The sequence below is a fragment of the Dermacentor andersoni genome, chromosome 4, assembly GCF_023375885.2.
Source record: "Dermacentor andersoni chromosome 4, qqDerAnde1_hic_scaffold, whole genome shotgun sequence".
Taxonomy (NCBI): Eukaryota; Metazoa; Arthropoda; class Arachnida; order Ixodida; family Ixodidae; genus Dermacentor; species Dermacentor andersoni.
In genome coordinates this window covers 126,340,754-126,356,129 of record NC_092817.1, presented here as the reverse complement: position 1 = coordinate 126,356,129, position 15,376 = coordinate 126,340,754, and the positions used below count along the sequence as shown (strand labels likewise).

The 15,376-nt window shown below is 44.1% G+C and overlaps 1 protein-coding gene across 1 annotated transcript in view; it reads left to right on the top strand.

The window, feature by feature from the left end:
• LOC126537605 (lipase maturation factor 2-like) overlaps positions 1-15,376 on the top strand; it is a 64,241-nt gene that overhangs the window by 12,556 nt on the left and 36,309 nt on the right. Inside the window, exons 5-7 of the mRNA XM_050184754.2 lie at positions 3,630-3,847; positions 8,275-8,453; positions 13,153-13,279. Coding sequence (XP_050040711.1) covers positions 3,630-3,847; positions 8,275-8,453; positions 13,153-13,279 — 524 coding nt within the window. The remainder of the gene's footprint in view (positions 1-3,629; positions 3,848-8,274; positions 8,454-13,152; positions 13,280-15,376) is intronic.

The following is a 15,376-nucleotide window of genomic DNA, read 5'->3' as shown; positions in this document are numbered from 1 at the left end:
GAATGTTTACTGTCATTCTTACTGTGCTGCTGTGATGAGGCTTTTACTTACGAGAACAAAGGTATTGTCTACCAATGCCTTGACTGAGTGATTACCACCACTTAATGTTAGATTCACATGAGTTGGTTGCCAGGTTTGCATGTGCACAAACTTTGCCTCAGCATGTTGCCTTACACCAGGCACCAGAATTTTGCAATCATACCGCAGAACTTTCTTACACTAAGCATAATTTTTGAAATTAAGACCAATTAAATACTATATTGTGACATGATGGTGTAAGAATTTATTACTTTTATTCAGTAGTTTGTCATGGCACATATGAAATCAGAAATGTTGCTTACAAAAACAAAAAGGACAGATACAAGATAATTAAAAGAAATACAGTCAATTTCCATTAATTCGACCCTGACAGAACTGACGCTCTTGATCAAATTATCCAGCGGGTCAAATAAAAAAAAATGCAGAAACAATGCCAAGACACACAACTGATTATTAAATTGGCAATAGTATTTTCCAATTTCTAACATGCCCTCGAATCAAACAACCGTTCACTTTGTGTGTGTCCAGACTAGAAAACAAACGTGGAAATGACATATCTCCTATCCAAAGTAGATATGTAATATGCACCTGATCTTTTAGCAAGGTAAAGGGGCAAGAGTCAAATATGTGTTGCACAATGGTGACCAGTTTCCTAAAGTCAGCTCTGCCACACAATTTTTTTAAAGTCAGGTTCCTTGCAATACATCTCTGTTATATGGTAAAGCACACAAACGCCGCGAAGATGGTTTTAGTATCGTGTCCAGTGGCACCGGGAAGGCAATCATCGGCGCAGTTTTCGTGAAAAAAGAAAGAAAGCTGCATGCTAGAATAAGTTAAATACTCTAATCAGGCATTGGGAGCTACGGTTATTTATTGAAGTTGTTCCTAGGGCGTGCCAAAAATGGGCGTTTTCGACAGGAGATTCTTGTTGTGTGTTCAGTGCATTAACTGTCCCCTAAGCTCTGCCGAGACAGATACTGCCACTAAAAAGGAGCTGCTATTGGTGTCACCATAGGGGTTAGGCACGTGCATGCTGACTGATCACATTCGAATTATCCAACAATGGACAATCTTAGAATTGAAATAATGAAAGTTTGGGCTCGCAGAGATGCCTGGGCGCCAGCCAAGACCGTTGGTCGGGATCGAATTAACCGAAAAATCAAAGTAACCGGAGTTTAATTAACAGAAGTCAACTGCACTTCAGTTGTTTCGAAGTCAATGATGTTTGCATACTCTGGTTAATAAAATTAGAATTGGTGGCACAGCTGGCATACATGCATGAGTAACAGGTTATCATCAATGGTAGTTTACTGTCACTGTCAGGTTCAGCAGAAAATGTGTACTTTATACCCGGCTGCAGCAGCCACATTGCAGTGGAGGCAGAATGCAGCAACGCTCTTGTGTACTATGTGTGTGTACTGTGTGTACTGTGCATTAGGTACAGGTTAAGGAGCACCAAGTGGTCAAAATTAACCCGGAGTCCTCCAGCACGGCACCCTCATAGCCCATTGTACAAATTCATAATGTTAAATCCCACATTTCACTTTTTCTCCCTGTCTCTTCAGCCTGAAATTGCTGTCACTTCATCCTGAAGCAGCATCAGTTATGCATTGTCCTTGGTGGAGCTTTTGGTGTTGGTGTCATTATTACCTTGCATGGCGACTTGGATGGTCACACAGCCATACTTCATTATTAGCAGCAGTATGTGAAACCTGTGGCATTTGAGGGGCCCTCTCACACCTCCATCTCATTTTCATGCGTGGGGACAGTCATTTGCTAACACCTCTCTCTGGGAACTGCCATTTCAGCAGGCATGCAGAGGGCACGGTATGGACACACTGTGGAACCATACTTTTTTGCACAAACAATACATTTCCCACCCACGCTTGAGCCTGTGTGATAGCATGAGTGTGCATCACTGGAACAATATCGAGAACTGGGCGAGTCAGCACTGACACATATTTGCGAATGGCACGAAAGACAAGGGATGAATGTCCTATGTGTCGCAGCTATGTGACCATTATTTTCAATAGTCCTTTGTCTTGTGCACCATTCACAAATATGCATCACTGGAATAGGCCTCGATTCCCTTGCATTTGACTACCCCTTGGACTGCCCCCTACCTAAGTTCTAAACTGCAGTGTTGATTGCTCCATTGCTATGGGCAAACACTGCACAGTCCTGCTATGAGTTAAATGCGGCACTTTGCTGCTCATGCTCTGCCTATGCTGCCCAGTCTGCCCCTGCTGAGAATACATGCCCCAGTGGTTTAGTCTCACTTGGCTCTTGCGAGTGCCTTCGTCCATGCTCTCTATCACGGTGTGGTGCGTAGTGTTTTGGGCCTGAAAAATCGACATCCGTTGACCTCACACTACATAGCCTTCTTTGCACTGTACCTGTGAATGCACCATATCTGTGCACTCTGCTGCCACTTTCCTCCTTCTTTGTCCTTGTGTTGTTACGCTACCTGAAGCAGCTACGAACCCAACTCTATTTGGACCGAACAAAATCGAAGCAACACAACTTTTTTAGTAACATCGGTAACATCTTACTGTCAACTGATCCATTAATATTCTGCAAAAGTACTTGCTTTATCATGTTGCACATGCTCACATCAGAACCTCCATATGCAGGGACAGAGAGCTCGTTTCTCTAGTTCGTTCAGATAAAAGTATCTCTTGTTTTCGTAAGCATATGGATCACATACATAGATACAGGTTTAATATCGCGTAGTAGTTCCTCCCTTTCACTTTACATCTTGGTCTGCCACGTCACCTGGTGACATTAGAAGTGTACACGACATTCGTTTTTCGTCGTCAGTGACATTGCAGCAGTACATCTCTCATAAAGTATCCCGTTTTCTCGAAAACTAGTCGCAACAATATTATTACACGCTTGACACATAGTGTCGCTAACACCTAGCTTTGTGTTACACCAGATTATTTTAGCTTATTTCTAGTTTATCTTTGAAAATGATGAAAGCTGTTGCCCACGGCTCTACTGCAATGTCCCCTCTTTGACCATCACATTTTCTACTGACTGTCAATAAGCTGGTGGCCTGTTCACTTATCTATTCAGCTGTATCTGAAGACCGTAAAAGCCCATCTACCTAAATTTTTGACAACACCCTTGTCAATGAGAGTAAGAAAAATATAACTTATAAATAAGGCCTTTAGATCTTTTAGAATGAGAAGTCATATTTCTCTTCTTCAGCTGTTTTTATACTCTGTTAAAAGCTTGTGATAAAAAGGTCATTTTAATGTGGAATTTTTCTGAGTTCTAGCTGCCCTCTGCTGTGGCTGATTTCTCAGAAGTTAGCAGTTATTTTTTTCCTGCCGGCGAGGAATGGAGAGGTTTTTTTCATAGCATCGTAATTTTATTCCACTGGCTTGCTCATTTGTCCAGAACAGGTGGTGCCAGTGTTCTTAGAGATTTGTAAAAGTTTGGGTCCGTCAGCATGCCAGTTTCTTTAATATTGACTCTGTCATTGAGGTTTACAAGTGGTATGACCAAATAGCTCCAATGTGCAGGTTTTCGGCATAGTCTTCGCGTAAACACTGACAGCCTGCAAAAGAAATTATTTTTCTCAGGGACATCCTGCTGCTGGAAGCTGGTTTCCTGTGCATACTGGTGGCGCCACTAGGCATTGTCCACCGGACACTAGGGCTGAACTCGAGCTGGCGTCTGCCACACCGGCCGCATGATGAGGTCAGCCTATGGCTCGTACGATGGCTCCTGTTCCGATTCATGTTTGCTTCCGGGGTGGTCAAGCTCACCAGCGGTTGTCCTACCTGGTGGGGACTCACAGGTGAGCATTGCCACTCGCTGCTGCTGGTGTAAAGGTGTGCAGAATGAAATGCGACAGAGAAACTTTTGAGTAAAACATTCGATATGTTACTCAATAGTAACTTGTCATGTCACTATGAATCTGGTCGCTAATGATGATGCAGACTCTGATCTTAGTGTATGGGTCAAAATTTATCGGATATCGCACAAACTACAGACCTTAAAAACAAGAATATGCACATTAGTCCTAAATTGATGCATTTCAATTCGGGAACATTGCACACCAAATGGAAAATATTAGGTTAAACTGAAGTGAAATGTTTAAGGAAGTATGGTAGCGTAAACACCCCAAAAAATCTAATTTGCCATTTTGGCACAGAAAAATTGACTGCACTATCAGAAACAAACCTGCGGACCCGCGACCTCGAGCGCCTGCTCAAGGCGGTGCAAATGTCGCGCCGAAGTGTGCCGCGCGCCCTGGCGTTTAAAAATGGCGGGCAGAGGCTGGTTTGTTTATCGTTGTCATTCGCAGTTTTCTTCGTTACGCGGGTTTTCTTTTTTTTTCTTTTGTGTGCATGGTAAGTAAATGATTTGTACTAAAAAATCATATATTAATTAAAAGAAAATCAGACATCCACCCAATCATAGCAATTGCCACAAAGGAATCCCATATGGTTTCCTCAAAAGAAAAGCCTAGCAGTTGATGAAAAATTCGTCCTGGTCCGGGGCTCGAACCCGGGACCACCACTTTTCTGGGACAGCTGCTCTACTATCTGAGCTAACCAGGCAGCTAGCAGATGGCAGGGCAAAGTCGAATTTGTTTACAACTTGAAGCAAGAGTTTGACGTAATAGCCCTTTGTAGAAAAGAACTATTACGTCTGTGGGGTTCTCCTCCCATACTCTTGGGACAAAGGAACGACAACACAGTAGTGCAAACAATCACAAGGGCATTTATTGCACCTTTCATAGATCAGTGCCAGCTAGCCAAGTTGCTATCCACAAAACATGCCGATGGGCGCGCGACAAATCTAGAAGTCCAACTCACCGCGACCGGATAGCGAGCGAATATGTTTGCCCCATGCTGGATCCCAACACCTAGTGGTTCGCGTGTACGGTCACGCAAACGGTGGCGCGTTCCAAGGCGGCCACGCGAGACGGTCTCGCAGAAGCATGGATCGGCGCACGCGCGGCACGGCACGTCCGCACTGCTTGCTGTCTCGAACCAAAGAGAGAGCGCCTTGTCCTTCGGCGCCCAAGTAACCCCGCCTGTCGGCGGCATTAGCAGCGCAACACTCGCGCCATCTCTCGTACTGCGCCTCAACCACTCCGACCGCCGCGGGCGCCAGGCCACGCAAGCCGTGCAGGAAAGCCGCGCATCCCCACACGTCAAACTCTTGCTTTTGCTTACGTGGTCGTGGTCGCCTCTGTTTCGAGTTTCAAACTTTTTACTTGCCCAGAAGATGGCACGATCGTCCAGCAAATGGAGAAGAAAGAGACCTTTCAAAAGTAATTGGTCTTCTGAGCAAATGCATTCATGGACGAGAACAGAGCACCGATGAGTCGCTCAACCAACTCATCTGGTGCCGCTGCCCTAAGAAAACTTTGTCACTGCTTACACATTGAAGACAGCAAGTAACAATGCCGTAGCCTACTACAATGATGGTAATTCTGCACGAGAAGCTGTTCTGGAGGCCCTTGGTCCGTTCCAGGTCTGTTTTGTAATATTGCCCTCAACAGGATGGACAAAGAGCGTGTTGAGTGCGAAGAATTGTTTGACTCTGCTACGGGCAAGGAAGGACGATGGATAAAAAGGAACACTAAGAAGTGTTTTGGAGACACCCGCAAGAAAGTCAGCATTGTTATGTATTCTCCTGGGGAATTTATAGCATCCACAAGCAGTATTCGAACATAAAACTTCATCTTTTTCAAATTGCATACTTTATGAATTTTTCAAATTCAGTGTACCCTTTCTCAGAAAGTATTCATCTCATTCCAGTGAAACGTTGTACACATGTACTACAACCGGTCATAAATATTCTGAACTAAAAAAATCTCTGATGATCTGAATGATAACACAAAAAAATTTACACTGCAAGAAATGACTTTGTGCGAGCAGAGATACATATATTTTTTTTTTAGTGCGAACTCCAAAGTGGATATGATATCTCTTTAGTTCAGATATAGCCTATGGGTATTTAGAATAACACAGTGTAATATCATCACATTCCTCTGAGAGGTTGCAGAGAAAAGGTACATCAAATAATTAAGCTCACCTGAAATTTTAAGAGTGGGCCACAGGAAAGGCAAACCATCTAGGCACAAACAAAGCGTCTCTTGTTGTACCCAAGAGCATTTTTTGTAAGCGTGTGAAGTTTGATGCGAATATCTGCAGCCGTTTCTAAAATGTTACGTTCAAACTAACACGTACAATTTATCCTACCATACCTCCTTAAGGCTTCGAGGTATCTGAAGGAACACAACCTTCTTTACAGTAATTGTGGAGTTCATTGCAGTAACATGCGAATCAAGTCCTATAAATGTTGGCCCTCACTCATGCTTTCTTGTGTGCTCTATGTCAGCTCTGCCACCATGCTCCGTTTGCCACACCAACTGTCCTGATGATGAACCCATAAAAATTATCCCTGGAGTTAACCCATGAAATTATCTTTGGTCCTCAGCTCTTGGGAAATGCAATGCGTGCTGTATTTCAGCAAAAGAGGCTTTGTGGGGATATAAAGATAACATCAGTGTCACAACAGCCACTTTTTTTTTTCTGGTATGTGTTATGTAATTAACAGGAATAAGATTGAAAACACTTGCAGCAAAAAGTGCACAATGAAGCTTGTTCAGTGAACGCTATTAACGTAGAAGGATAGTATTATCCTACAGTAAATTACTAAAGGTTGGACAGATGGGACGTTGCGTTATGCAAGGTTATGCAAGCACCACACAGCAGTTCAGGCACTTACTGGGGGAAGGGATTTGGCAGAGCGTTGTCACCTGTGCTCATGCACGCCTGAGTATCAGAGTTGTAATATTCTGCCCAGGTTTCTTGCATAGAACTGTATGCAAATACTATCGGAATTCTTGTGAAGTAAAGCAGGTGAAACGTGCATAGCCACTTAATCAGTGGTAGTTTCTAATTCAGGATAACTTCTTGTTTAGAAGTCTCTGTGCGATACGTTCTTGTAAGTGTTGTGTGATATAGGCAGCCATGGATAAGTATTGTGAATCGAGGGTTGTACAGGTCTGAAGATTTGGGTAAAGCTTGGAAATGGTGGGCAGTAAAGTTTCATTTGATGTCCAGTGCTTGTTATGTCTATTGATCCCATCCCTTGTTCCTTAGCCCTGACTATGCACTCTGGCATTCGTAGAACGAGTAATGTTGGCAGTGGTAAGGGATCTAAACAATGACATTCTGACCTGCAACACCTTGGTCTGAATCACGTGAATGCCCCAGTTTTAAGTTCCTTACTTTTAAAGGTCATGTGATGCCCCGCATTACTCAGTTCATTACTCGCATAAATATAAGCACTGCAAAACTTTGCATGTCATTACTGCAGCCGTAGTGGCAGGGTTGAGTGTTTGCCTAAGCTGCACGAGGATGTAGTTTCAAAACCACTCTACCACCGGTTACCCACCAGTTATTCAAATGGGCACAGGCACCCCCGTCCCGGTACTTGGGCTTTCTTTAGGGGTGAGCTGCCCTGCGAAACAAGCCTGCGCCATGCAAATCCCATCAGACTTTGTGGGCACAACAAAACCCTTTTTCTTGGATAACGTTCTCCTGGCACCACCTCAGAATTTCCAGCCAAGAGCGAACTTTTTTCACCAGACATGGAGCAGAGCAACTATGTTAGACTATGGCTTGTATAATGTTGTGATTCCTTTTGTTCTTGTACTTACAGTGCTCACAAAGATGAGACACAAAAGAATGGCATGTGCGCACAATGCTGTTTGTGTGCATGATCTCTTCTTTTTGTGTGTGTGTGTGTGTGTATTATTGTCTTTCTGTGCACTGTACATAGAAGATCATGCATCACGAATTTACCCAAGCCACCACTCCAGCAGGCTATCATTGCTTTCACGTGATTCAATTTTTTTTCTTATAATCCACCATTCCCAACCAGTCGATACTGGCGATAACGTAAATTGAGCACCACTTAGGGCAGAATGGTTGCGTTGCCCTGGGCCTGTGTGTCATGTTCAGCAACTTCGCCATGAGTGAGCACTCTTAGGATTGCACCTCACTTGTTCCTCTTTCTCTAAGATGATCGTCTAACCTCATGAAGAGAGTTCAGATACTTTCTACCACTGTGTCAGTGCAAACCAGGCGCAGTTTTGTTGTCCCTGTTGTCTTCGTGCCTGCTAAATTCCTTTGGACTCTGATGGCCTTCAACGTTTTTTTTTTTTTTTTTTTTTTCATTACCCATTTCCTTCCCGTGCAGCGCTCAATCACCATTTCCAAAGCCAGTGCATACCAACACCCATTGCATGGTACTTCCACCACCTTCCCGACTGGATTCTCCAGCTTGGGGTGGTCTTCACGTTTGTGATTGAAATAGCCATCCCACTCCTGTTCTTCGTCCCGGTGCGCCCTCTAAGGATATTCTGCTTCTACAGCCAGGTGCGTACCTTCTGGCCAATAGTATATGCTTCACTGTCATGCAGTAATCAAGAAGGCTTTCTTTTTCTGTGTTTTTTCCCCCCTTTCAGTTTAGCGTTATCTTACTGCACCATATGCAAGGCCTTGGCTGTACATGGGCACTTTCAGAATTAAAAAAATGAATGAATGAAAAAAAATTAAAAAGAAACCGCCACTGTGAATACTCTATTAGGCAATATTAATATAGGGAAAGAAGTTCATCAGCTTGTCTCACAGGCACATCAGATGCAAATAAAATGAAGGCATGAAAGGTGCACTTAACTGTAGTAGCCTTTCAATGCACAAGCAGGTGTATGCAAGGAATTGCCATGATGTATCTGTGTGTTATGCTTGCCTTCTGGTAGCAAAGGCGCTGTTTTGTATCTTTTCACTGTAAAATGTAAGTGATAGAATTGTTGAGAATTTTTTATATGTTGTTACTACTTGGGGTACCGTTCCTTTTCTCGCTTTTTCTGTCTCTGAAGCCTGTAGCTCATCTTTGACTACATCTTCAGTAGGTACTAAGAACATTTCTGAAATGCTATGTTATTTGCCTTGCAACCCTGATGACTTACAGAACTGTCCTGTAGTATGCATCAACATGCTGTTGTCAACTCTGAAAACTGCGTGCAGTGCAGTTTCTTCTTACTTTTTTGACATGTTCAAGCCAACATTGACAAAAGGAAATGTGCATTTAGTTGTGTGCCTGATAATTTTCGTACATGTGTTAATAAGCAGGTTGAAGGAATTGGCTCCAACGGAAAATCCTGACTTACGCTGGGCTGGCAGACTGTACTTTCGAAATTCTCCCTGCTTTCGTTTGGCAGAAAATTATTTATCAGCAACAGAAATGAATCTCGTATCTAAGCTGTGGTAAAACTGGCATCATTATGTGATGTCCCAGATTGTTGCATACGTGTGCACATTTATTAAAGGGAAATATTGTCATTCACCCGACTTGTAGCACAAAGCTACAAAGAAACCCATACAGGTTTCTCAGAAAGAAAGCTTCGCAGGTAAAGCAAAATTCATCATCTGGGGATTTAACCCGGCACCAATGCCTCTCCAGAATGGTCGCTCTACCGTCTGAGCTAATGAGGAAGTTAGCAGATAGCAGAGCAAGGATGAATTAATCGACAACGCAAAGTTAAGGGATTCTGAACATGGCAAATCAGTTCTGCAGAAGCCCACAAGGTGGAGGAAAATTTATGAAAGGGAAAATTTTTCATCCACCCGATCTGTAGCATAAAGCTACAGACTAAATCCATGCAGGGTTTGTGTGGATGACTTTTTTTTTTCCTGTACGCTAAAGAAGACTAAAGGGGGAATATTCAGTTTTTCTGTATTAGTAAATTATGCTTCTGCAGTAGCAAAGCCAAGTAGCACTCATGCCATCAGAGAAGGCTTGGTTAGTAAGAAAAGACCCGAGAATGAAAGACTGATGGTGATGACTCCGTGAAGTTCCTGCGTTGACTTGCCGTGACATTACGGATATTGGCAGCGTCTGCTCATAGGTTTACTCTGTTTCAGTAGTTACGTGCAGCAGAGCCAAGGCTACGCAACCCGTGAGCACAGATTCTTGTGCAGCGAGATGTAGTGCCACTGTTTGAAACCCGTTGAATGACTAAATGGCCCTGACAAGTGGTCTTGTCAGCATGCGTTCAGTTGGAACTTCCCTGCAGGTCGCAGGGCAGTTTATTTTGTGATTTTGCTTCATTCTTTAATACAGTATTTATTGAGGCTCTGTGATACTGAAAATAGTGTGCTCTACTTGTTCGAATGAAAACATGCAGAGAACAAAAAAATTAATGCAATGCTGCCATATAGACATAAATTTGCATTTCAAAAGTACAAACAATTAATTGACTTGACAGTAGATAAATTCATACGTATTGGTGGCACAGCCACAATGCCACACAGGACTCCCTCTTGGGTAGTGCTTTGTCATTCACAAAAATGGCGTCCGCAGACTTGCTTGTGAGGTATCGTTCCAAGCTGCTCTTTTACACGAAAGGACCGAACAAGTTGGCGTTGAATGTGCGTGAAACAGCGTGGAAGGAGTTCTGTTAACGTGCACGAATTCTAATTAAGAATATGGATGCAATTGCGAAGGTCAGTGAGCACACCGTGTACAAGTGCAGGGATCAAGAGATGGTGCCATCATTCCGTAGAACACGCTGGTCAAGTGCTCCTTCTAAGCCCACCTTCCCCTCTATATCTCGAAATGTCTTGAAGGTGCTCGCCTTTTTGGTGTCGGAGCAAATATGGAACAAATTTTTTTACAGCTTCTATCGCAACAGCTAATCTCGCTGCGCAATTGCAGTCTTAGTAGATGCTGCTGCCGCCTGTGTTGCACAGCTCGCCCTATGAGACTACAGGGTGTAGAAGGGCACTTTAAGATGTGTTTGCCCCCCCTGATTGGTCTAAGAAGCCTGTAGCTTCCACAGTGCTGCACAAAATTACTGAAACAGAGTATAGTCAGTCAACAAGTCCACTATGACTGCAGTTCTTGAAGTCCTGATTCTTGTCCATGATGACCCAGTAGTGGGTCACTTGTCGTATCCCTCTCGTGCATCGTGACTCACCAGGGAGTTGTGCTCCTTTAAAACTTCCTCGAGGTGCAGAGAGATGGCACCACAACATGTCAAATTGGAAACAAGAATAATTTCTTCTATTTGTTGATTTCTAGCAAATATGCCACTTGCGCACTGTAGGAAAACCCTGTACAATCACACAGAGAGCATAACTGTCGTGGCCCACCCACGACCCAAGTTGAAATGAATGTCACCAGTCAAACTATTACAGCTTAGTTTGCTCAACACCTTGGCCGAATTAATCAAAGCTCAGAAAGTCAATCAGATCGAATGACTGAAACATACATCGACCTGAAGGCACGTACTCAGACAATTAGATATCCAACATAAGAGTTCGCCCCTGCTCGAGCCCCTGTCAATTGCACCAAACATTGGCCCCCATACCTCGTAATATGCACCCCGAACACCATAAAGGCAGGCACGCTGCACATGCAATGGCACTGCACCGAGCTTACGGTAATGGCCGCAACACCTTCTATACAGACGCCGCACGCTACATCGACATTGCAGCTAAAGTGGTAGCGGTGGCCGACTGGAGAGGCGAAACAGTATTATCGGCCACAATACGAACCGACAACTGCATGGAAGCAGAAGAATGGGCCATAGCTCTCGCCATCAGCGCTCAACCCCCAGATAAGATAACATATATTCTTACAGATTCCCAGCAAGCATGTTGAAACTACGCAAAAGGCTGTATTTCCCCGATGGCTCATAAATTGCTACACAAGAACCAACATATCCCACTAGTTCACCTAGTTTGGTTACCTGGGTATGCATCTGTCCTGTCCCTGGCAGTGAGCGGGTTCATGCAACAGCCCGAAGCCTCACTCTCCGGGCGCCAGCGGAAGGCCAGTCCAACCCAGACAAGGTGGAAAAGGTGCCACTTACATACACGGCATATGCTACAACACTACAGACTATCCCGTAGAACGTTCCCTCCACCACATAGGAAACTAAACCGTGCAGATGCAGCCCGCTTGGCACCAGCTCCAAACTAATACATTCCCCAGCCTTGCTCTCCGCCACACTTTTTACCCTACCCAGTGTCCCGATAAATGTCCTTTCTGTGGAAAACACCCAGACCTCTACCATTGTACGTAGGAATGCTCCAAACCTCCTGGCGTTCCTACAATACTCCACACCTCCCAATCCCAGTGGGAAGCTGCTCTTTACAGCACAGCCTTGGACGACCAGCGATACCTGATTGACAGGGCTAGCCAGATATCAGCAGCAAATGGGGCTCTGGACTGAGGGCTCCACCCTCTGGGACTTCATTACCAAATAACAAATAGCAAGTTTCAACTACTTTGTCTGCACCAAAATGGCCCAAGCACGAGGAAGTACTTTGAAATCTGTGATGTAATACTAACATAACAATGCTGTGTTTCAATGCAAGATAGGCGAGAGGGAAGCTTGGTATTCATTTTCTCCTATAATAACTTTTTACTGCCAAACGAATGAGAATGTACTTTTGAACGACCTACTACTTTACCCATCAAAACTAATTTTACTGTCAGTCTTTGGTGATCCTTTAGTAAAGAAAGCTAGCTAGCCTGGGCCAGAACCTTGTCACTGTCTATGGTGTCACAGAAAGCTTGCGGAGCATGCTTGTGCTGGCTTCGCTTTCTGTTTTTTACCTTGCATCATTTTTCACAGTGTTCTCTACAAAAGGCTTATATTCTCTTCTGTGGGGATTCTTACATGCCAAGACCACAATCTGATTGCGGCACGCCATAATGGTGTGCCCAGAATTAATTTTGACCACCTGAGGTTCTTTAACATACACCTAGATTAAGTACACGAGTGCATTTCCATTTTGCCCATCCATATCAGAACACGGCCGACCACAGTTGGGAATCAAACCCAAGACCTCATGATCAGCAGCACAACGCCACAGCCACTAAGATACCGCGGCGAGTCTGTAAAAGTTGCCCCCCTTTGCTGCTTGGAGAGTGTCATCTACCAGTTTGGCTTAATATTTTCCTTCTGGGGCCTTTTGATTCATCTGCCTGACCAGGCGTATCGAATTGTGCTTATCAGAGGGTGTCCTTAGTGCTATACTCACAGGTCCCTGTTTTGTGTTTCAGGTTTTTCTGCAGATGATGATAATTGCCACTGGCAACTACAACTTCTTCAATCTTCTTACTATGACCCTGTGCCTGTCACTGGTCGACGATGAGCAGCTACTCGGTAATGCTAGAAGGAGCAGTTCAGGTGAGACTACCCGGCACATTGGACCAGCTGCCTTGTGGCATTTCTGATGTAGAGCAAGGAGTTGTGCATTCAACTTTTGGATGCAGCAACTGCACTCGTGGAAGTGTAGGATGCAGACATTATAAGCTTTTATCTGACTGCAGATTGTTTTTGGCGAATTCAGCAAGACTGTTCTCTTACCTTATCTTAAGCACATTTATGCGAGTATTTAACCCTTTCGCTGTCACGGACATACCGGTACATTCTCTATCGCGCGTTCAAAATTTCGCGCCTGAGCGCAAAGCTGGCGCTCCCGGACTTGGCCACGCCATCTGTTGACTCTTCCTACAAGTTCGTATTTTTGCCCCGACCTGTGTTAGTACATGTATTGAAGAGTACGGTGTGACTGCCGCGCCCCCCTCTCTTTTTGCTGAGTGGCGCGGTGGCTCCGCGTTCGCTGGATCATGCGTTGCGCGCGCGTGGTTATGGGTTCAAGGGTTATTCTGCCATCTCCGCCGGCTTGAAGGTTTTTATTTTTCTTCTGTTGGTGCGTCTGCTACGGCGCGTCAAGTTCAGGCGCACGCGTCGCCGTTGCCTCTCCGAAAAGGGTGACTTGATTGCTGCTTTCGCTCTCTCGCCGCACCCTCGCTTCCGACTTCCAGCAGTAAACGTAAAGCCCTTCGAACTTTGTTTTAGCCTTTTTCCATCTCCCTCTTCTTGATCACACAACGTCCCATTCCGTTGCGCGGGCGACTGAAAGCGCATCCTCCCTGCGCGCGGTTACTTTCGGATAGCTGAGCGGCGCGAGACCTTCGTCTGTTCATTGGAGCGGTGGCTCTTACGATTCAGAATACGAGCCGAGCTCGGATTTGGACTCGGACAGCGTCTAACGCGACGAAGAGATGAGTTCCGCATCGTCAGATTCGGATGTTGAACGGATGTTATAGTCAGGCTGATGATGATGATGATGTTTACTAATAACAGCTGCAGAACATTGAAATGTGCATATTGCATTGACTATGTTATTTGTATACCAATCATAATCAAAAATAAATTGCTATGTTCATTCCCTGTTATGCTCGTTCCCTGAAACCAAGCCGACACTGGGGGTGCGTCACGGCCAGAAAGGTCCGACAGCGAAAGGGTTAAAGGAATCTGCTTACTGCTTTAGCAGAATGGCAATAATAATTTTTAATGCCTATCTTTGATAGTATATGCTGTTGCTATGGGAATCGCTATATTCATACAATTCTTTCAGTACATTTTGTATTTGAAGCCCAGTGAATTTTTGAAAGGTACTCGGTGAACCGTTTGCTTTCAATGTGAACACATGTCTTAGATGTGCCTTTTTATGTATTAGCAGCATTGCTACCACATCAATAATAGGCCTTAAAAGTGCCCGTTTACTATACTTCATCGTTTTCCTCAGTAAAATTGTTCATAGCAGATTAAAAGAACATTTAGTGGATTCTAGTAGATGTTGAGTGTTCCTTTAGCTTAAGCCTTGCAAGCGAAAAAGAAAATAGCAGTGTCCATAGTAAAGTCATAAAAAAAGGCGACTTAAGCACAGGGTGATCCACACTATTGAGAAAGGACTTACCCATCAATCACAGACATCTCTGCAACACAGTGTAGCAGTTCCTTTTTACTTATTTAAATTTATTCATACAGCTATCTCGATGGCTCTGACATCGGAATAGTGTGTCTGTGCATGGGGAATGCGGGATTACATATTTCTGACAAGAAGCACTTGAAACTTTTGGAAAGTTTATGCAGTGGAAAGAAAAGAAGTAAGAAACTTTTCGTTGTAGGAAAGTTCCTAAGATGCATACTGAAAATGAAACATTAAAGATGACATAGTTGGTGGAACTGTGTAAACAATAACACCTAGCCAAGCAAATATGTCTATAGCTAGGAAAACAGAGTATCTGGCCGTGCCCCAAACATTATAGCATCTTTAGTGTTCACTGGTTCTTCGGGTAGGTCATTTCATTAGCATATGGACACATGGCAAAGAAAATGCATTAAAGGTGGTTAAAATTGAGATCATTGTGCAGATTGCGGGAAGTGTTGTGTGACCTGACAAGTAGCAAAGAAAAAGCACATTTGTTGTAGATA